General features: G+C 39.1%; 1 protein-coding gene across 2 annotated transcripts in view; it reads left to right on the forward strand.

Moving 5' to 3' along the window:
- Positions 1 to 19,972, forward strand: part of flt3lg.L (fms-related tyrosine kinase 3 ligand L homeolog) — a 56,681-nt gene extending 36,709 nt beyond the window's left edge. For both annotated transcript variants that reach the window (XM_041569621.1, XM_041569622.1), the window contains exons 3-10: positions 757 to 864; positions 3,955 to 4,008; positions 6,090 to 6,191; positions 6,519 to 6,665; positions 9,071 to 9,209; positions 15,791 to 15,975; positions 17,648 to 17,712; positions 19,411 to 19,972. In XM_041569621.1, coding sequence (XP_041425555.1) covers positions 757 to 864; positions 3,955 to 4,008; positions 6,090 to 6,191; positions 6,519 to 6,665; positions 9,071 to 9,209; positions 15,791 to 15,975; positions 17,648 to 17,695 — 783 coding nt within the window. In that variant the 3' untranslated portion in view covers positions 17,696 to 17,712; positions 19,411 to 19,972. The remainder of the gene's footprint in view (positions 1 to 756; positions 865 to 3,954; positions 4,009 to 6,089; positions 6,192 to 6,518; positions 6,666 to 9,070; positions 9,210 to 15,790; positions 15,976 to 17,647; positions 17,713 to 19,410) is intronic.
- The last annotated feature ends 1,665 nt before the right edge of the window (positions 19,973 to 21,637 follow it).

Genomic DNA, 21,637 nt, shown 5'->3' on the forward strand with positions numbered 1-21,637 from the left:
GTAGAATGAATTATTTGCTGTGTAAGTGTAATGTAGAAATAAAAATACATCATAAAAATCAGAATCCCTTTAATTTCTGATTGCATTTAACAGATATTCTACAGCTATATGCCAGGTTCAATTAATATATAAGAGAGTTTTAGGTTTTTCAGTTGCTTTTGGTTGAAGTAGTTTAACTTTTATTTTGGTTTAGAATTACCAGAGGATGTGGTTTATATTTTTTGAACTTTGGCAGTAATAAAATGGCTTGTATGTTGTGTACTTAACTTCTTTCAATCAACATGGAAATTAGCGGAGTCAGAGGTACCATAAACTGAGTCAGATTAGAAGGATTTATGTATCCGACTCCACAGCCCTTATTTCAGCAGCCCACACCCAGCAGTGCACATGAACTGATAGTGGCACAAGGACATGGGGGGGGGGGGGGTCAGTCAAAATGATAACTCTTGTGTGTATCAGTTAGATTGGTGCCATCCTATTCCTATTTCTTTCTATTTCAAACCCCATTTATTCAAATGCTACTCAAAAGTATTCCAGACCTTGCTCCCAACCTTTGCTCAGCCTAGAATCATATTCACCCGGGCCCATCACTTGCTGAGAAAGAATTAAATTGGTTGTCAGCAAAGGTAATCCCCACTCTTATAACGGTTTTATTTTACTTTTCAACCCCATTAATGCAATATTTTATTTACAAAAATGGTGCATTCAATAAATGTTAAGCCATGTATAAACCCTATGTGCCTGCAATTCCTCTAGGTGCTTCTATTTCTGTTGTTCCTCAACAAACCCTGTCTGGGATGTAACTTCAAACAAGTCAACTCAAATCCAATAACTTCTATGTTTGACGACAACATTGAAAATCTGGTGAGTCCCTTTTACATTACATGTATAGGATCTGTTCTATGGAATTCTTAGGACTAGAGTTTTTATGGATAAGGAGTTTTATTGTCATTTGTACCACAGTACCTTAATAGGGTTATGTAATAAAAGGCACTAGGGCTCATTCATACACACTGGGCTCATTTGCACATGGACAGTAACCCATAGCAACTAATCAGTGACTGGCTTATAGGGTAAAATGTTAATGGTTTACTATAAATGTTTAAGTAATGGTAAATACATATTTTCAGGTTTGCCACTAGGGGGCATAACAGTTGTAAGGGAAAGGCCCCAATGGGTGGAGAATAGCAAGTTATAAAAGGGAAGGTTTCAGGAAGTGATTTCAGAGATGCATCATGGGAAGCAAGAGGAGCAGAGGGCACTGCAGCAGTAGAGTCATCTCCTGGAAGAGGTACTGAGCCTACATAGTGTGAGGCCTAGTGGTGTAATAGTACACTCTATGTGTACGTTAGAGAGATAACTAGCATGGGCAGTTATGGGCATAGTGGGGAGGGAAGGAGAGGGCATAGTGTTCCCAGAGTGAACCCCGCTAGCCAGGGTTTAAGAGTAAAGGCTAGATCCAGATTAAGCCAGCCAGGGCCCAAGCGGGGTGCCTGCGAGTATGTGTCCCTCTGGCAGTGTGCTGTTATGGCAAATGTTCTGCAAAAGGCTGGGAGGCTGGGACTATGCAATAATATATCTTTTTTTGACACTGCAAGACCGTTGGTGCTGGCTTTTGATTTATATATATATATATATATATATATATATATATATTGGTTGTCTGTGCAACGGCAGCTTTTTGGAAAGTGATGCTGTCCTATGAATATATATATATATATATATATATATATATATATATATATATATATATATATATATATATATATATATATACAAAAATCCAATTAGTTCAGCACTCCAGAAAAATGTGCAACGTCCTGGTGCTACCCCAAGCAGCAATATGTAGAAAATCCAAAAATTAGGATGCACACAGGTGTTCCATCAAAAAGTTAAAAAACTTACATTTTATTTAGTACATTTAAAAAAGCAGGTCGACGTTTTGGTCTGTATCTAAGACCATTTTCAAGACCATAAACGTTTATGGTCTTGAAAATGGTCTTAGATACAGACCGAAACGTCGACCTGCTTTTTTAAATGTACTAAATAAAATATAAGTTTTTTAACTTTTTGATGGAACACCTGTGTGCATCCTAATTTTTGGATTTTCTATATATATATATATATATATATATATATATATATATATATATATATATATATATATATATAGTGAATAAAGTACCCCCTCTTGTAAAATATAAGGATATTATAAGTTACCGAGGAGTTTCATGACCATATAAAAACACGAGGCCGAAGGCCGAGTGTTTTTATACAGGTCATGGAACTCCAAGGTAACTTCTAATATCCTCTTATTTTACAACTGGGGTACTTTATTAATTATAATACACACATTTTAGTGAGTCATGTGACAGAAATTACATCACTACTCACCGTTTATAACTAATGACATCACTACTCACCGTTTATAAGGATATAATTTACAAGATATTCATGGCTTTTGTGTATTATATATATATATATATATATATATATATATATATACAAATATAGTAGCGTACTCCTAGGATTTTATTTAAAATGATAAAGTCTTTATTCCAACATGGCACAGAATTCATTTTAGAGTTACAACTTTATTGTTTTAAATGAAATCTAAAAGCTACTATATTTAGTTGTACATTCATAATCCCAGAAGCAGCACCCAGGTATTACATGAGAAAGAGACCAAGATATCTGCTGCTCTTTATGGCCTGCGACTGTATATCTATATATACAATATACTGGATATTAGTGATAGGTGAATTTGGGGCATTTCACTTCACCGAAAAATTCGAAATTTCCAGCGAAATTCGCAAAACGGCGAAAAATTTGTGTAACAGCACCGACGTCTCGTTTTTGACGAGATATATATATATATTTTAAATTACTTTTAGAGTGTTCTTGGAATGCAGTGATTGTAGTAGGAACTATACCCATTAGTAATGCTATCACAGAGATAGATGTGTTACCGTTCCACGTTATTCCACATACTTCTCAAGTTGTACCAACAAGTTACTCTAAAAAGGCCAAATCATATTTATACTTCCTGCCAATTTAAAGGCAACTCAAGTAGTGACTCCATTTTAATCCATCATCCAACTGTGCTTTTAAACACTTTGGTCAAGGTAAACCCCTCCAGGGCTCTTTACTCTGCAAAATATTTAATATTAAAACTATTAGGGGGTTATTTACTAAACTCCGAATGCAAAAATCACAAAAAATTTGTGTTTTTTTTTTGTTATAAAATGGGACTTTTAAAGAAATCACATTTTTCGGTATGTATTAAACCCCAGGATGAAAAAGTCTGAATCTGAAAATCCGGCATCTCAGACCTGTCGAGGTTGCATATAAGTCAATGGGAGAAGTCCCAATGATTTTTTGATGTGCACTGGGTTTTTGGCAATACCCCAAAGTATTCTGAGTTTTCGGGCAAAATTCTGAGTTTTCAGGTGAAAAATCGTGAAAATCAGATGAAAAATCTGAAAAATTGTGATTTTTTTCAGATTACTTCCTGCAAACGAATTTTTCGGGAAAGTGTATTAATAAATAAGCCCAAAAAACCCGTGTGGATGTGGTCTGACTTTTTTTTCCAGAAAATATTGTGATAAATTCAGACTTTGATAAATAACCCCCATAGTGTTTTGTTTGCTTAGCAATGACAAATCTGCATCGCACACAACATTGCGTGGAAATGCTTTGGGAGACTTGGCTGGCGCTTGGAACCTTTGTGAGAACAAGTTCACCATCCCTATTCATAGCTGCTTCTCTTGCTGCACCGGAGATCAGTAATAAAGCCTTTATAAAACAGACAACCTTTAGATTAGTAGGTCATTATCAGTACAATATTAACATGTAGCTCCAGCATCTCCTTTCTGCCAGAGACTTCAATGCCTGACATGTAGACCAGTCTTGTCCATTAACCCCAGTTTTAATACAATCTTTTTTGTTTTCCAGGTAAAGTACCTTCCTCGGGACTACAATGTTTCTGTGATTTCCAATCTTAAACCAGTAAGTTCATCTTTAACAACTTTTAAAACATTTACAGTAGGGCTTGTTGCACCATGTTTTTTTGTCCCATTGCGTAGTTTACAACACATGATTGTATTACAGGTATGAGATTTGTTATCCTGAAGTCAGTTCTGGCTCTGAATTAAAGTCATACTGTCATGGGAAAACATGTTTTTTTGAAAACCGCATTAGTTAATAGTGCTGCTCCAGCAGAATTCTGCACTGAAATCCATTTCTCAAAAGAGCAAACAGATTTTTTTATATTAAGTTTTGAAATCTGACACGGGGCTAGACATATTGTCAGTTTCCCAGCTGCCCCAGTCATTTGACTTGTGCAAGCAATTTACGTTGGAACTACTTTTTGGCAGGCTGTTATTTCTCCTACTTAATGTAACTGAATCAGTCTCAGTGGGACCTGGCTTTTACTATTAAGTGTTGTTCTTAGACCAAGGAGCTGTAATCCCGTATTAGGGAGCTGCTATCTGGTTACCTTCCCATTGTTCTGTTGTTAGGCTTCTGGGGGGGGGGGAAGGGAGGGGGGTGATATCACTCCAACTTGCAGTGCAGCAGTAAAGAGTGACTGAAATCACATGACGGGGGGCAGCTGGGAAACTGACAATATGTCTAGCCCCATGTGAGATTTCAAAATTAAATATAAAAAAATCTGTTTGCTCGTTTGAAAAATGGATTTCAGTGCAGAATTCTGCTGCAGCAGCACTATTAATGGATGTTTTTGAAAAAAAACCTGTTTTTTCCCATGACAGTATCCCTTTAAGGAAAGCCATCTCCCCTAGACTTCATTTCACTTAAGTAATTCACATTTTTCAAAGTGATTTCCTTTTTCTCTGTGATAATAAAACAGTAGCTTTTACTTTACCCCAACTAAGATATAATTAATCCTTATTGGAGGCAAAACAAATCTTTTGGGTTTAATTAATATCGATATGATTTTGCAGTAGACTTATAGTATCAAGATTCAACAGAGAAACCCCTTATCTAGATAACCCCATGTCCCGAGCCTTCTGGATAACAGGTCCCATACCTGTATTTTTTTTTTTTCATTTTTAGCAGTTTATTTTGTGACCTTAGATTAGAAGATGACCAATTGCCTGGAAATCAACACGAGGAACCATTTTCTCTCAAACCCAAAGCTTGCTCATAGAATTAAACACCAAAACTGTATGAGAGGCTGAACCCTTACTAGATTAAACTTCAACTTTATGGTATTCATAAAGTCTGGAAACACACCCCTCCCAAAAACACCAAATTGGTTGTCCAATCGATTGCACAGGAATCCTTTGGAGACACGAGACGTGTCAGGCCATTGCTTTTAATTTTAGAAAATAAAATGTGATATTTTAGTACCTCAATAACCGGCTCCTGTTTCTCAACTACGTGTGGTTCGGCTTTGTGCCAGCCTGCTTTGATGTTTCTTGTGCCTAGTCCAATTGCTGAAGGTCTGGGGCATGTGCACCCAGGCCCACCAGCACCAGCGTTTACTTCTACCCTCCATACTGGTCCCTTCTCTTTTTGTCCAACCAATTGGTTTAAAGTTCATGAAGTCCATTTAGCCTGGTATATATCTGTCTATGGGCAACACAGCTAATGTTAAAGAAGGATTCATATATCCAGCCTACAAGTGTACTGTACACTCTCTTTCCACTTTACAAAGTGGTCAAGAAAATCACCTCTCCAAGGAGGCAAGGTTTGAGCAAATATGTTTCTCCTAAAAAGGCCTGGCAACTGGGCTATAAGTGTGGTTACTAGCTTTCAAATGGCTTATACACATATGCAGTCTAACATGTTCAGTTGCCATAATCGGAGCATATATATATAATCAGAACATATAGCTGGTATGTGGTGACCAAAAAGATGAAGGTTGCACTAATTCACCAATATAGACCTTATCCAATGGTAATGTTAAACCTATCTGTGGCCAAATGTTGGGTGGGGTAGGCGATAAGCTTCCAACTTGATCTGTAGGGGCCTTTTTAGCAGCTTTTTTATCTGCCCATGAATGGCCAGCTTAACTTTGCAGTTTACACTATTTACTTGGTGTTCATTCTCTCAATTGTACTTAGGGCAACTGTTGCATAACGGTATCCAGGAAGAGGGGAACTGAACGACTGTACACACGTGCAGAGGCTGGAATACAATTTTGTGCTTTCATAGAATCAGTGTTGGTATGGTCCTCTTGAAGACCACTAGTAAACCACTCAAGATGGAGATGTGCCAAATGATATAGAGTTGATGTTGACCTATGGTGGAAATATGATTGATTAAACCAATTGAGCTTGTGTTTAAACCAATATATAAAGGCAAAGCTACTCATATATAATCATGTCTTACTGTAACAATTGTACTACCAGTTAGTGTTGGTACTGGTGTCGACACAGTAAAATGTAGAGTCTTTTTAGAATTGACTTTGAGAATTGTTTTTAAATATTCATAGCCCTGCTTCATATTGTGTTTCCAAACAGTTTTCTAAAAAAAAATGTTATTCTATCCAGCATCCCCATTGCTCTGATCTGTGGATGATCTATTTCATAAGTAAGGAACTGGTGAGAATAGAGGGTCTCTCAGGGGAAACGCTGAAAGCGCAAGTAGCGGTCGTGCTGAAAGAGGTGGAGTTCATTTACATAGACTGTCACTTTAATGTAAGTAATCTTGGCTATTTTTGCAAATATGTATTAAAGGTGTGGTTCCACTTTAAGTTAAATGTTAGTATGTCATGGAATGGCTGATTCTAAGCAACTTTTTAATTGGCCTTCATTATTTATTTTTATAATTTTTTTTAATTTGCTTGCTTCAGACTATTTGCGACTTTCACTGACCCCATCTAAAAAAACAAATGCTCTGTAAGGCTACAACTTAATTGTTATTGCTACTCATCTTTCTATTCAGGCCTTTCCTATTCATATCCCCATCTCTTATTCAAATCAGGGCATGGTTGCTAGGGTAATTTGGACCCTAGCAACCAGACTGCTTAATTGCAAACTAGAGAGCTGCTGAATGAAAATATAAATAACTCAAAAACCGCAAGTAATCAAAAATGAAAACCAATTGCAAATTGTTTTAGAATATCACTCTCCACATCACACTTAAGGGCAGATTTATCAAATATTCGAATGAAAAAAATTCGAATTTCGAGCTTTTTTTTGTGTACTTCCACTAGGGAATAGTCCAAATTCGACTTGAATTTGAAAGTAATTTGAAAATTTGAATATCAAAATTTATCATGTACTGTTTCTTAAAAAATTAGACTTCTACCATCCGCCATCTAAAACCGACCAAATTGCTGTTTTATCCTATGGGGGACCTCCTAGAACCTATTTGAAGCCAATTGGTGGACTTTGATTAATGAAAGTTTTTTTGGGGAAAAACTTTGAATCAAATTCAATTCAAGGGTGATATTCTGAGACAATTTGCAATTGGCTTTTATTTTTTATTGTTTGTGGTTTATGATTTATTTAGCAGCTCTCCAGTTTGTCATTTCAGCAATCTGGTTGCTAGGGGCCAAATTACTCTAGCAACCATGCATTGATTTAAATAAGAGACTGAAATATGAATAGGAAATGCCTGAATAGAAGGACGAGTAATAAAAAGTAATAATAACAATACATTTGTAGCCGTACAGAGCATTTGTTTTTAGATGGGGTCAGTGACCCCCATTTGAAAGCTGAAAAGAGTCAAAATAAGAAGGCAAATAATTTAAAAAAAAACTGAAATAAAAAATAACGAAGACCAATTGAAAAGTTGCTGAGGATTGACCATTCTATAATATACTAAAAGTTAACTAGGTAAAGTGTAAATGTATTTAAAGTGAACTAAAAGCACGTGAGCAAGAACGGGGGAAAGGAAGTAGAAGATCATTGTCTCTTGTGCTCTTGGGTGGGAGAATGTGTTTCCTGAAACAATGTAGCTCCTTCATTATTGCCACAATATTGTAATGGACATAAACTAGTGACGTCTGAAATTGCAATGACAGAGAGACTCAGAGGAGGCTTCTCAGCCTATTCTGCCCTGTGAATCAGACATTCTACTGGTTCACACTCTGCTGGTACTGCTCACAGAATGTTTCCCTTGGAGGTTCAGCTTTTGGTCAGGCCCCCCCTAACAACAAGGTTACTGATACTGTACAGGTATGGGAACTTTTATCTAGAACAGTGGTCCCCAACCTTTTTTTCTTGCAAGGACCGGGGGTGGGGTCGGCGGTGGTCGGCCGGGGTTGGGGAAGGGGTCGGCAGGGGTTCGAGGGGGTCAGGCAAGGGGTCGGCGAGGGGTGGGGTTGACGGAGTCGGCAGAAAATTTGGACGCGTCGGCGTCCAATTCAGCGCGCCTCATTATAGCGCACTAGGCTCGGCGGCCCAGTGCGGGAGTGTCCGCGGCCTGCTTCTGGGCCCGGCAGTTGGGGACCCCTGATCTACAATGTTCAGGACCTGGGGATTTCTGGGTAACGGATCTTTGCATTATTTATACCTTCCTAACCTACCTACCTACCGTCTACTTGAAAATCAGGTAAACATTAAATAAACCCAATGGGCTGGTTTTGCCTCCAATAAGGATTAATTATATCTCAGTTTGGATCAACTGAGATACTGTTTTATTATAACGGAGAAAAATGTAATTATTTTTAAAAGTGTGGATTTTTGGATAAAATAGGGTCTATGGGAGATGGCTATTTCATAACTCTTCTGGATAACAGGTTTCCAGATAATGGATCCCACACCTGTATAGGAATATAGCAGTATATCAGTCACTCAGTCCCAGAATAGTTCAGACATCACACACTCCCCATCCCTAAACGTCACCCTAAATTACTGTCAGGCTGGGATTCAAGGTTTATCAAGGAGAGCTAACAGGTTTTATCCTCAAATCTCACCCTAACTGGCCTTCAGTTTGGGCCCCTGTCTGTCGCGGTTTCCGTGGCCAAACAGTTTAGGAAACACTGTCAAACTTTAATTAATATCAGCCAGAACTCTGCCCTATGAGAATCGCAGCATGATTGTCATTGTGACTGGTTATGACAATATACCTGTAGTCTGGTGATGTTTCTGTTTAGGTCTCAGAAGACTGCAGGATGGAGAAAAAGAATGTTATTGACTTTTTGAACATTATGTCTTCCACACTGACGTCTATGAAGACTGATAACAAAATTATAGACGACTTCTCCAACTGCACCGTGATCTTCTGTGACAAAGGTACTGGAAAAAAGTGCTGGAATTCCAATTCCAAAAACACTGTTCCTCTTTAATAACTGCTGGTAATATTTATGCAGATATTATATTAATATCTTATCTTTCACTTGGCAAGCTATAGCACCAATCACAGAATGCAATATTTAAGCCTCTGTCCCCCGAAAGAGCTAAAAATAGTTAATTCTTTATAACTCACTACTAATCCTTCTTTCTATACAACCTGTTTGCCTCCCTTTGTGCATTATCACCGTTTGCCAAAAAATGTGACCAATGTACCTCGATGGAATGTTAATACTGTCGAAAATATACACCAGTTCTTTTTTGCCAAAAGTGACGTCACAAGAGAATGAATTAAAGGGGAACATGAGCATCTCTAATCACTTCTTGTGTCATACTGTGACTAATGTTTTGCTTGTCCGATATTTGATAAGACACCTGCCAAGACCGGAGCTGATATTACAAATTAACCAGCAATGTAGTTACTGGTAAACTTGTAATGCGATTAAATTAAGCCTTTGGTCCACCCGCTTAAAGGTGTGGTTGACCTTCAAGTTAACTTTTAGTATGTTATAGAATGGCCAGTTCTAAGCAACTTTCCAATTGGTCTTGATTATTTTGTTTTTTTTATTTATAGTTTTTGAATTATTTGACTTCTTCTTTTGAATCTTTTCAGCTTTCAAATGGGGGTCACTGATCCCATCTAAAAAACAAATGCTCTGTAAGGCTAAACATGTATTGTTAATGCTACTTTTGATTACTCATCTTTTTGTTTAGGCCTCTTCTATTCAGGCCCGGATTTGTGGCGAGGCCACATAGGCCCGGGCCTAGGGCGGCACATTTTTGGGGGCGGCATGCCGCCCAGCCGCTCTGTGGGGAGCCAGTGCTCCCCAGTCCTCCGGCGCTCGCACGCTGGCGCTTTTGCACCAGCGTGTGGTAGCGCGGAGCGCACGGCCTAGGGGCGCCCGCCCAGCGAATCCAGCGCTGCTTCTATTCATATTCCAGTCTCTTATTCAAACTATTTTGGACCTTTGCAACCAGACTGCTGAAATTGCAAACTGGAGAGCTGCTGAATAAAAAGCTAAATAACTCAAAACCCACAAATAATAAAACAAGAAAACCAATTGCAGATTTTCTCAGAATACCAGTCTTTACATTATACTAAAAGTTAACTCAAGGGTGAACAATCCCTTTAAGACCCTGATCTGCCCTAATCTTACCTTCTCTCTTCTCTGATTTTTCCTTAATCCACCATGGACCTGTACATTGCGTCATAATTCCACCTCCTGTGCCTCCCCCTTTATATCACAAACGACCCCCTATAGTCATCGTGCTCCTGCTGGCCGGGAAGAAAAATATTCAAAGGGGCAACCCTACTGCCAATAGAGCTTCTATTGGGGGATAGGACAAATAGTGGGCCAGATGGTAGACACAGTTTTTGAAATATTTAACAGAGGCCCATTGGCCACCCTTGCTTTCTGGGGGGGCAAGTCAATATCTGGGCTCATGGTACTTACTGCAATGGTCATAGACGGGGGGAACTTGATCATGTCTGTATTTGGGTCCCAAGATCTGTGGTTTCCCTACCTAACCATATATAAACATTTGAGTACAATTAAACTGCTTATCTTCCAACTAGTTAATTTGGGCAGGAGTGTCACAGGTTTGACTCCTTAGATGAACCTAACCAATATAATTGTCTCCAGCATTGGTCCATATTGCTCAGAACTCTGGTCTCCAGGAAATGCCCAGAAGTTGATATCAGTTTACTGTGAATGTGCAATTCCTGGAAACAGCAATGGAAATGAACGGCTGGATGGAGTGGTCCTTGGGCGCTGCTAATAGAAACTGAAAGTGACGCTTTGCTCATATCGTTTACCTTTGTATTTATTATTCCCACCTGCTGTTCTCATCCCGTGCAAACAGTCCACTTCTGAAACACATTCCATTACAGTATGTTTTTTTCCCCAGTTTTTTTGTTTGGTTTAGCAAGTAAAATCAAACAGGACCGTGACAATGTATTGAACAGATCTGCAATCCTAACACTCATGTGTGAGAGAACAAATACAAATGATGAAACGAGAGATCAGCCCTGCATTCCTATAACACCAGTCTTTTCCATACTCATTTACTCCATTAACTCCATTTCTAAAAAAAAACCTTTAACACTCTTCTTCCCCATCCCCTCCATGCACATCTGTCCCTGCTCAATATATTGCTGTGCACAAAATTGACAGCATCAGAAGAGACATTACACTATTAGGCTAGGGCCACACAGGAAGATTCAGGGAGATTGGTCGCCTGGCGACTAATCGCCGCGTCTTTGAGGTGACTAATCTCCCTGAATGGCTTGCTGGTATCTCGCACCCGCTAGCGCTAAAGTCACCTGCGCCTATTCACACGCACCGATACGTTTTCACGAGGCAATTTCGAGTGACTTTGAAAAACGTGTCACCGCCTGTGAATAGGCGCAGGCGACTTTATCGCTAGCGGGTGCGAGATACCAGCAAGCCATTCAGGGAGATTAGACGTGGCGGTTAGTCGGCAGGCATCTAATCTCCCTGAAATCTTCCCGTGTGGCCTAGCCCTTAAACCCACCCTAGAAATTCACCACCCTTCCTCCACACTCCCCAGTCTCTTCTGTGCTCCTTCTCCAATGTCATTGTCTTCTAACCTTACTACCGGCCAACTCTATCCTATTCCTTCTCCACAATGCCAATCCCTGTCTAATCAAAGCTTTAACTCAACTATTTAATCTCTCACTCTCAACTGAAATATTTCCCTCTCAATTAAAACATGCTCTTGTCACCCCCCATTCTGAAAAAAACCCTTTCTTGATCCCTCCAATTTTGATAACCTGTGCTACCTTTCATCTCTAAACTACTTGAGCGCCTACTCTACAACAGACTAACCTCATTCCTCTCCTCAATAACCTGCTGGACCCCCTGCAATCTGGTTTTAGGCAACAAAACTATAATGAAACTTCCCTAACCCGACAAACTAAACAGCTAAAGCCAACAACCATTTCTCACTACTAATACTTCTTGATCTCTCAGCTGCATTTGAGACTGTAGCTCTCCTTCTCCAGTCCCTCCATTCACTTTGCCTTCGTGACACAGCCCTGTCCTGGTTCTCTTCTTACCTCACTAATTGTTCCTCCAGTGTCTCCTACAATGTAGTTGCATATTCTCCCCTACTTCTTTCTGTTGGGGTTCCTCTGGGCTCTGTCCTGGGCCCCTTATTATATTCTATCTATATTTCCTCCGTCAGCAAACTAATCAATTGGTCCAATACCACCTCTATGCTGACGATACTCAGATCTCTCTCTCCTCCCTGATCTCAATCCAGAGCTCTTAACTTGGACCTCCTCCTTCCTGACGCTATCACTACTTGGATGCCACAACACTACCTTAAATTAAACGTCTCTTAAACGGAAATGGTTCTCTTTCCCCCAAATAACACCTGTAACATGCCAGGTTTATCATGGTTAACAATTATACTATCATCCAATCTCCCCAGGCCTGGTGCCTTGGGGTTATCCTAGATTCTGCCTTGTCCTTCATTCCTCATATCCAGTCACTTATTAAATCATGTCACTTTCGCCTAAGGAACATATCCAAAATACGATCATTTATCACCCAATATGCCGCCAAAATGCTTATTCACTCTCTCGTCATTTAAAGTCTAGACTATTGTAACCCTCTATTAATTGGCCTTCCCTGCCATATACTGTCACCTCTCCAGTCCATAATGAACACTGCCGCCAGGCTCATACACCTCAGCAACCGCTCCTCCTCTGCCATGCCACTCTGCCAATCCCTGCACTCCCTTCCACTAAAATTCAGAATAAAATTCTAACTAATGACTTCATACAGTAACTCTGCCCCTCCCTACATCTCTGAACTCATCTCTAGATACTTACCCAACTGCTTACTACGCTCCTCCACTGACCTGCTCCTCAACTCTTCATTACCTCCACAGACACTCGTATTCAAGAATTTGCAAAGGCTGCACCCCTCCTGTGGAATTCTCTCCCACAGTTTGGCCGACTTTCTCCCAACCTTTCTGCTTTCAAAAGATATTGCACACTCTCACACCTTGTGTCTCATTCCCTTCCCCTTTAGATTGTAAGCTCTTTTGCACATGGCCTTTCTCACCTTTTGTACTGGTCCTTATGTATGTAACTCTGTATGTTCTATGTATGTAATTCATGTGATTTCTTTGTATAAGAACATTAATTTTACCGCACTGTGCAATATGTTGGTGCTCTAAAACTACATTATTATTATTATTATTAATAATAATAATAATGACTGAATAAGCACAGCATGTTTTACTAATGATATCTGATTAGACACGGACAGACCCAACCAGGAAGGGTTGCAGGATGTTTTCTATTACAGTAATGACTTGCTCCATCCTCACAGTCTTCTGTATAGTGGCCAGATTTGCAAATTTTAAGGTTAAACAGAATTATGTATGCGTCATTGTTGGATCTTGTTCTAAGTAGCGGTTCACATTTCCAAGCAGTCTGCTATATACAGATAATTAGTTAGCTTATAAACTGTGAACTGGGTGCATTCAGCCCTGGACCCTACACCTGTGTTCAATCAACAGCATCTGGTTTACTAAAAAAAACTGCTTATTTGTAGTATCCTTTGACCCGGGCGCACATGCCCTCAGTCCGTAGCTTAAGGTGGATCCCTCCCCAAACTGTTGCGCATGAAGGTTAAATAGATTTATAAACTATGCATGAGACAGCCACAGAGTTTGAACATGATCTTTGATCTGAGCTAAATAATTGGCAGGTTCTAATGGGTATATAAATGTAGGTGTTAAGAGTCACTGAGGAAGTGCGTCACCACAAAATGTGTGTCCGTCTCTATACATTTTTATGAATGTTCAAAGGAGAACTAAAGCATAACTAAAGAAGTAGCTAGAAATTAGGTTTTGCCTTCTGTACAAGCCCAAGGCAGCTACAGCCCTTTAGCAGTAAAGATCTGTGTCTCCAAAGATGCCCCAGTAGCTCCCCATCTTCTTTTCTGCTGATTCACTGCACATGCTCTGTGCTGCTGTCACTTACTGAGCTTAGGGACCCACTCACAATATACAGTACATATAGAATAGAAATGTCACAATTTAAGGCTGATTAGTAATTAATACAGATAATTACTATAATTTACTACATAGCAGCACAGAAACCAGTGCAATTAGCATCAGAATTTAATAATCAGCCCTGTAGCATCAGCTTATATTACAGGGGAAGCTCATTTTCTGCTGGATAATTAGTGACGACCCCTAAGCTTAGCTTCTCAACAGCTGCTCAGAGCCCACTGAGCATGTGAGTGTCACAGACACTTTCCAAGATGGTGACCCCTGTGACAAGTTTCTATCTATCTATCTATCTATCTATCTATCTATCATCAATCAATTTATAATCTATCTAACTGTCATCAATCGTTTATCATCTATCGATCATCAATGATTTATCATCTATCTATTGGTTTTTCATCTATCTATTGATTTATCATCAATCGATTTATCATCTTTCTATCATTAATTAATTTATCATCTATCGTTAATTGGTTTATCATAGATCTATTTGTTTATTGTCTGTCTATGATCTATCTATCTATTATATAACTATCTATCTATTGTCCATTATCTCATCGTTGCTTTACAGCTAAGGAATTGTTCAGTATAAACTCGGTAAATCGATAGGCTGTGCAAAAATAAAACATTTTTCAATATAGTTAGTAAGGCAAAAATGTAACATAATAACGAGGACACTACTTCCTGCTTTGTTGTGTTGTGTTCTGTTAGAAATCTACTCACTCCAGCCTTTATACATAAAATTTTTGCCTACTATATTAGAAAATGCAGAAAACAGCCTATCTATTTACCCAGTTTTTATTGTTACACTGAACTGTTCCATGAAAGGGATTCTGAAATGTTTTTTCATTACTGAATTACACTTTTTTTGTTGTTGTAATATTGGTGTGTAGGCAGCCATCTCAGGTAATTGTTTGCTTTCAGAAAGAGCCAGAACTTCACAATGGAACTGCTGTCAGATAAGCTACTGTTTCTCCTACTCAGTGTAACTGGAGGAGTCATGGCTGGACTTTGGTGTTTTACTATTGAGTGTTATTCTCATATCTACCACTAGGTGGGGCATGGGAGCATTTATTAGTAATGCATGTGTCAGGGAGCTGTTATCTTATTACCTTTCCATTGTTCTTTCGATGTATTACTGGAGGAAAGGGAGTGAGGCGATATCAATCCAACTTGCCGTGCAGCAGTAAAGTTAAACTAACATTTAACAGTGCACAAGTCACATGGCTGAGGGCAACTGGGAAACCAAGAACAATGTCTAGCCCACATCAAACTTTAATCTGACTATTATGTAGTGAATAATGTACCCCTTTGTGTATTATATTAAGTTATTAGACATCACAGAGAATTTAAGCTTCATAGTATTCCTTCATTGCCCGCAAGGTTGGGGGAGGGATTCAAGTGTGCTTTATATGTCCTATATTATATGTTGATGTGTTTAAATATTTTTTAAATTAAAATGTTCTTTTTTTCAGCAGATGCCTCTGTTAATTATACAACAGAGACACAAAATACCACCTTGATTCAGCCTAATTGTGTTAAAGATAATAAACAGATTGGGGAAGAGCAGCACTCCAGAAAACACATCTCTACTATCTTCATTCTATCCATAGTTCCAGCCATCCCATTCGCATTACTGTTATTTTTATTGTGTCAAACGGTAAGCTTCATAGTATTCTTGAAGAAAATTGTTGTCTGCTAAGCTTATCTGAATCGTTTGTGTGTATTCTGGGAGGGTGTAGTAAATGCATTTGTGTCCAAACAGAACCTTGTTACGCCTCTTCTCATAAAGACTAGGAAACACCTAGTTCCAATAAGGAACACCCAGGGCAACGGCAGCATTTAGTGTGAAATTAAAGCACATTATACCCAATTCCTGATCCCAGTTGCAACTTGTTATAATCTAAGATGAAGGGTTCATTTTTAAAGAGGCTTCTCAGTAGACTGCATATTTGTTACATTTTTATTTATTTTTTTGTTTTTGAGAGCAAGAAATAACAAAAAAACACAGATATTTAATCAATAGGCAAAACACATGTTCAGCGCAAGTCCTGTTCATTGCATTCATGTTAAAAAGGGCATAAGCTGTCCTTTTAACCTGGAAAAGGAACATTCTCCCCACTCCCAAACCTGAACAGTCCCAGTGCAATGCTGGAGTTAACCCTTGAGAAGATTTTCCTTAAAGGAGAACTAAAGCCTAACTAAAGAAGTAGCAAAAAATGTTGTACATTATGTTTTGTGCTTCTGTACCAGCCCAAGGCAACCACAGCCCTTTAGCAGTAAAGATCTGTGTCTCCAAAGATGCCCCAGTAGCTCCCCATCTTCTTTTCTGCTGATTCACTGCACATGCTCTGTGCTGCTGTCACTTACTGAGCTTAGGGACCCACTCACAATATACAGTACACATAACGGCACATTTACTTAGGGTCGAATATCGAGGGTTAATTAACCCTCGATATTCGTCCGTCAAAGTAAAATACTTCGACTTCGAATATCGAAGTTGAACGATTTACCGCATTTCCTGCGATCGTACGATCAAAGGAAAAATCGTTCGATCGAAGGAATTTAATCCATCAATTGAACTATTTTCCTTCGATCAAAAAATTGTTAGGAAGCCTATGGGGACCTTCCCCATAGGCTAACATTGATGTTCGGGAGGTTTTAGGTGGCGAAGTAGTTGGTTGAAGTTTTTTTTAAAGAGACAGTACTTCGACTATTGAATAGTCGAACGATTTTTAGTTTGAATTGTTCAATTCAAAGTCGTAGTTGAAGTAGCCAATTCGATGGTCGAAGCAGCCAAAAAAAACATTCGAAATTCGAAGTTTTTTTTCTTCTATTCCTTCACTCGATCTAAGTAAATGTGCCCCTTCATATAGAAATGTCACAATATAAGGCTGATTAGTAATTAATACAGATATTACTACATGGCAGCACAGAAACCAGTACAATTAGCATCAGAATGTAATAATCAGCCCTGTAGCATCAGCTTATATTACAGACCAACCTCATTTTCTGCTGGATAATTTGTTATTGGTTTTCATTTTTTATTATTTGTGGTTTTTGAGTTATCTTTTTATTCAGCAGCTCTCCAGTTTGCAATTTCAGCAACTTGGTTGCTAGGGTCAAAATTCCCCTAGCAAACATGCATTGATTTTAATAAAAGAATGGAATATGAATAGGAAATGGCATGAATAGAAAGACCAATTTAAAAATGTTGCTTAGAATTAGCCATTCTATAACAGGCAAAAAGTTACTCAAAGGTGAACTACCACTTTAACCCATCTACACATGTATTTTTTTAATATACACTAATTTGTTATCATTTTTTCTAGTGCTGCAAAAAAAACACTGAACAAAGAAGAACAGAAGAATCAGCATAGAGCCAAGAGTGGCAAAGGTATCCATTAGTTTGTAAAGTGAGGCTCATTTATTATATTTGGTCTAGTGCAGGAACCTATAGCAATCAGTAGGAGATTTGCTTTCAGTATTTGGCCCTCACTGGGCTGATAAAAGCTAATTGCTGATTGGATATTTATTGTTTTGCAAATCATCACACCCATTTCAGCAATTGTAGTGACATGACAGGGGACATTTAGGACCTCCTGAGAGGGTTGCAGAGTGAAAAAATCAATGCAGTGTGTCTATTTTTTAAACCTTGTCCACTGTCTTATGGTTTTGCCAGCCACAACCTCCCTCTGGTCCCCCTGCACAAACCTTTGTTTCTTCTCACTGCCACAACCAGGGCCAGGGAGGTCGCTCGGCAGCAGCAATGGTTTCAGGCAGGGCCTACCGGGTTTTTCCCAGTGTCCCACTGGCCCAGTCTGACCCAGTGCGTGGGTGACTCTGTCCCTTGGCTGCCCAGAGGTGGCCTTTCTGATGCCATCCCCCCATTACATTCTGAGGAAAAGTAAATGAACCCTGATATTGCTTATACATTCCCATTTTTCCATTTTGGCATTAGTGACCAAGGGATGTAAGCCCCAAAATAAATTGTATTAATTAAAAATTAATTAAAAATGTTAAGCAGTTATTTGTAAATGTTATTGCATTTGAAAACATTATTTATTAGTATTATGTATTCCGCAGCACTTACTGTCTTACTTTAACATGGAACACTCTATGGTGCTTTAGAAATGAACCCAACTAGGTGTGTGATGGCATATTAAGGACTAGGCTGCAAGATGGAAGGGCTAATTTCTCAATACAATTCAATTGCTAGGCCTAGAACAGTGGTTGACAAACATTTTTCAATTCAAGTGCCCCCTTGGTTGTCTAACCTTCAGGCCCGGACTGGCAATCTGTGGGTTCTGGCAAATGCCAGAGGGGCTGCTATAAGGTCGCATAGAAAGTCAGTATTTAGAGGGCTGATGAGGCTGTTTGGGCCTCTATGTGGGCTGAGTAGGCCTCTGTGTACCTGAAATGCCAGAGCCTAATTTAATTCTCAGTCCGGACCTGCTAACCTTTAAAGGGGATGTTCACCTTCAAATAAATAGTTGGTTTCAGATAGATCACCAGAAATGTCCCTTACCAAACTTTGACATTTAATAGAGAGCTTGAATTGAAAGAGCCTACACAATAACGGAGCCTCTTGTCACATGTTGTGTTCTACAAGTAATAATTAAGGTAAATTAGCAACTGACACACCAAAGTTAACAACACAAGGTTAACAACACAAATGTAAACTTTCCAAAAACCCTGTGCTACTGGTGGTGACTGGACACGGTGCAGTGTTTAATATTTATGTCTCCACCCAACATGAAAGTAAGTGAACAAGAGATCAGACTCAGTACAATGCAACCCATTTATGTTTGTGAAGATTCTCATTCATCCAGGTCATGGTATATCTAGAAATAAGTCAAATCAACTGGACTTGCTGTGTTTTTCTTGAAGACGTTTCATCAGTCATCCGAACTGAGAAAGCTAGTCGGATGACTGGTGAAACGTCTTCAAGAAAAGCACAGCAAGTCCAGTTGATTTGATTTATTTCTACAGATATAACCCATTTATGGTTGACACAGCAAAAAGTGATCACAATGCGGCCATTTCCCTGCAAGTTGATATATTATTTATTCTTTTTCTTCTCCTCTTCCTGTAGGTTCTTGATTAAATCCCGAAGAAATATCTGTTTCATGACATTCTTTCAAGCTGGTGCCTAGTCATGACATGGACATAACTGCGGCCAATGGTGCTGTCTGGCAAGATCTGATTATGCAACGTGATTTCCTATCATTAGGGCTGCGTTAATGGACTAGTAATGATCACTGCAGAGAGAACAAAACATGGGAAATTGACTAATAATGGACACTGTGGACTTGTAAAATTATTTCAAGAAAATTAAAATGCTTTAATGTATTCTCATCAGCCCAGCGGCGTGCAACGTAATATATGCTGTTAACATAGAAACATGACTGACTTTTGTGGTTGCCAGTTCTACGACACTCTTCCAGTTCTGTCGGTGCTTTTAGATAACTCTTATCTGCTGTCTTTAAGCCTGATGTCTTCATCCTGATATAAGGAGTAATCTGGGACCTGGTTATAAAGGCATCCATAAAGAATCTATGGTGGAGACCATCCATGGAGAAATAACGTGCTAGTGTTACCATATTCCAACAGTATTCATTTAATAAAATAAAAAAAGGCAATGGCATTGCACTCTAGAATTGCTTTACCCCAATGGATCTTAGATCTTAGAAGTGTAAGCAGATCTGTTGTCAGGAAGGTACAGTAGCTCTTGTTTCAGCTTCAAGAGGAATATACTGCATAAACCAAAGCAACACTGGTCTACTTGTTTATTTAATATTTGTGTATACAATGTACCTCTGTTATTGGAACTACTCAATAGGTGCAAGTATAAGAGCCCTATGTGACTTTTCCCATTCAACGTTGTGTTTTGCTTGGCTCTGAAACACTCTGGCATGACCAATTTCTTTAGTACTGTGGCCCAGGAGATGTGTAAAATGTCTACTTGAAGAGAGGCTTCACATAGTCACATAGTTAAAGATCAGGACTGGAACTAGGGATATGCAGCATGTGGCTATGGAGCAACACACTCTCCTGCCTTCCTCCGCTGTTGGTCTATCCAGCACTGCACTGATGAGCCATGCAGGTGGGAAAGGTGGTGAATGTGTTTGGGGGATGAGGTGAAGGCCAGGACACCAAGGGGCCAATTCATTAACTTCGAGTGAAGGATTCGAAGTAAAAAAACTTCTAATTTCGAAGTGTTTTTTGGGCTACTTCGACCATCGAATGGGCTACTTCGACCTTCGACTTCGAATCAAAGGATTCAAACTAAAAGTCGTTTGACTATTCGACCATTCGATAGTCTAAGTACTGTCTCTTTAAGAAAAAACTTCGACCCCCTAGTTCGCCATCTAAAACCTACCGAACCCAATGTTAGCCTATGGGGAAGGTCCCCATAGGCTTGCCTACGTTTTTTTGGTCGAAGGATAATCCTTCAATCGTTGGATTAGAATCCTTCGAATCGTTCGATTCGAAGGATTTTATCGTTCGATCGAAGGATTATTCCTTCGATCGTTCGATCGAACTATTTGCGCTAAAATCCTTCGACTTCGATAATCGAAGTCGAAGGATTTTAATTCCCAGTCGAATATCGAGGGTTAATTAACCCTCGATATTCGACCCTTGCTAAATTTGCCCCCAAAAGTTCTGTTAAAGATTTAATGGACCAACCTTTAGGGGCAAATGTATCAAGGGTCGAATATCGAGGGTTAATTAACCCTCGATATTCGACTGGGGAATTAAAATCCTTCGACTTCGAATATCGAAGTCTAAGGATTTTGCGCAAATAGTTCGATTGAATGATCGAAGGAATAATCGATCGAACAATTAAATCCTTCGAATCAAACGATTCGAAGGATTTTAATCAAAAAAAAAGTTAGCCAAGCCTATGGGGACCTTCCCCATAGGCTAACCATGACTTCGGTAGCTTTTAGGTGGCGAACTAGGGGTTTGAAGTTTTTTCTTAAAGAGACAGTACTTCGACTATCGAATGGTCGAATAGTCGAACGATTTTTAGTTTGAATCGTTCGATTCGAAGTCGAAGGTCGAAGTAGCCCAAAAAAAACTTCGAAATTCGAAATATTTTTTCTTCTATTCCTTCACTCGAACTTAATGAATGGGCCCCTTAGTGTTGTATCACAATGGTGTCTGCAGGTTCATACAGCTGGGATATTGTGCATTTCATGCATGTACTGGAGAGCTCCTCTAAACATGTACGTCACATATAGGTGCTTCCATGGCAGGTATTTAAAACATGAGAATGTCTCGTGCAAAGGATACAAGGCATTAAATATGTGATTGAA

The sequence above is a fragment of the Xenopus laevis genome, chromosome 7L (genome assembly GCF_017654675.1).
Source record: "Xenopus laevis strain J_2021 chromosome 7L, Xenopus_laevis_v10.1, whole genome shotgun sequence".
Taxonomy (NCBI): Eukaryota; Metazoa; Chordata; class Amphibia; order Anura; family Pipidae; genus Xenopus; species Xenopus laevis.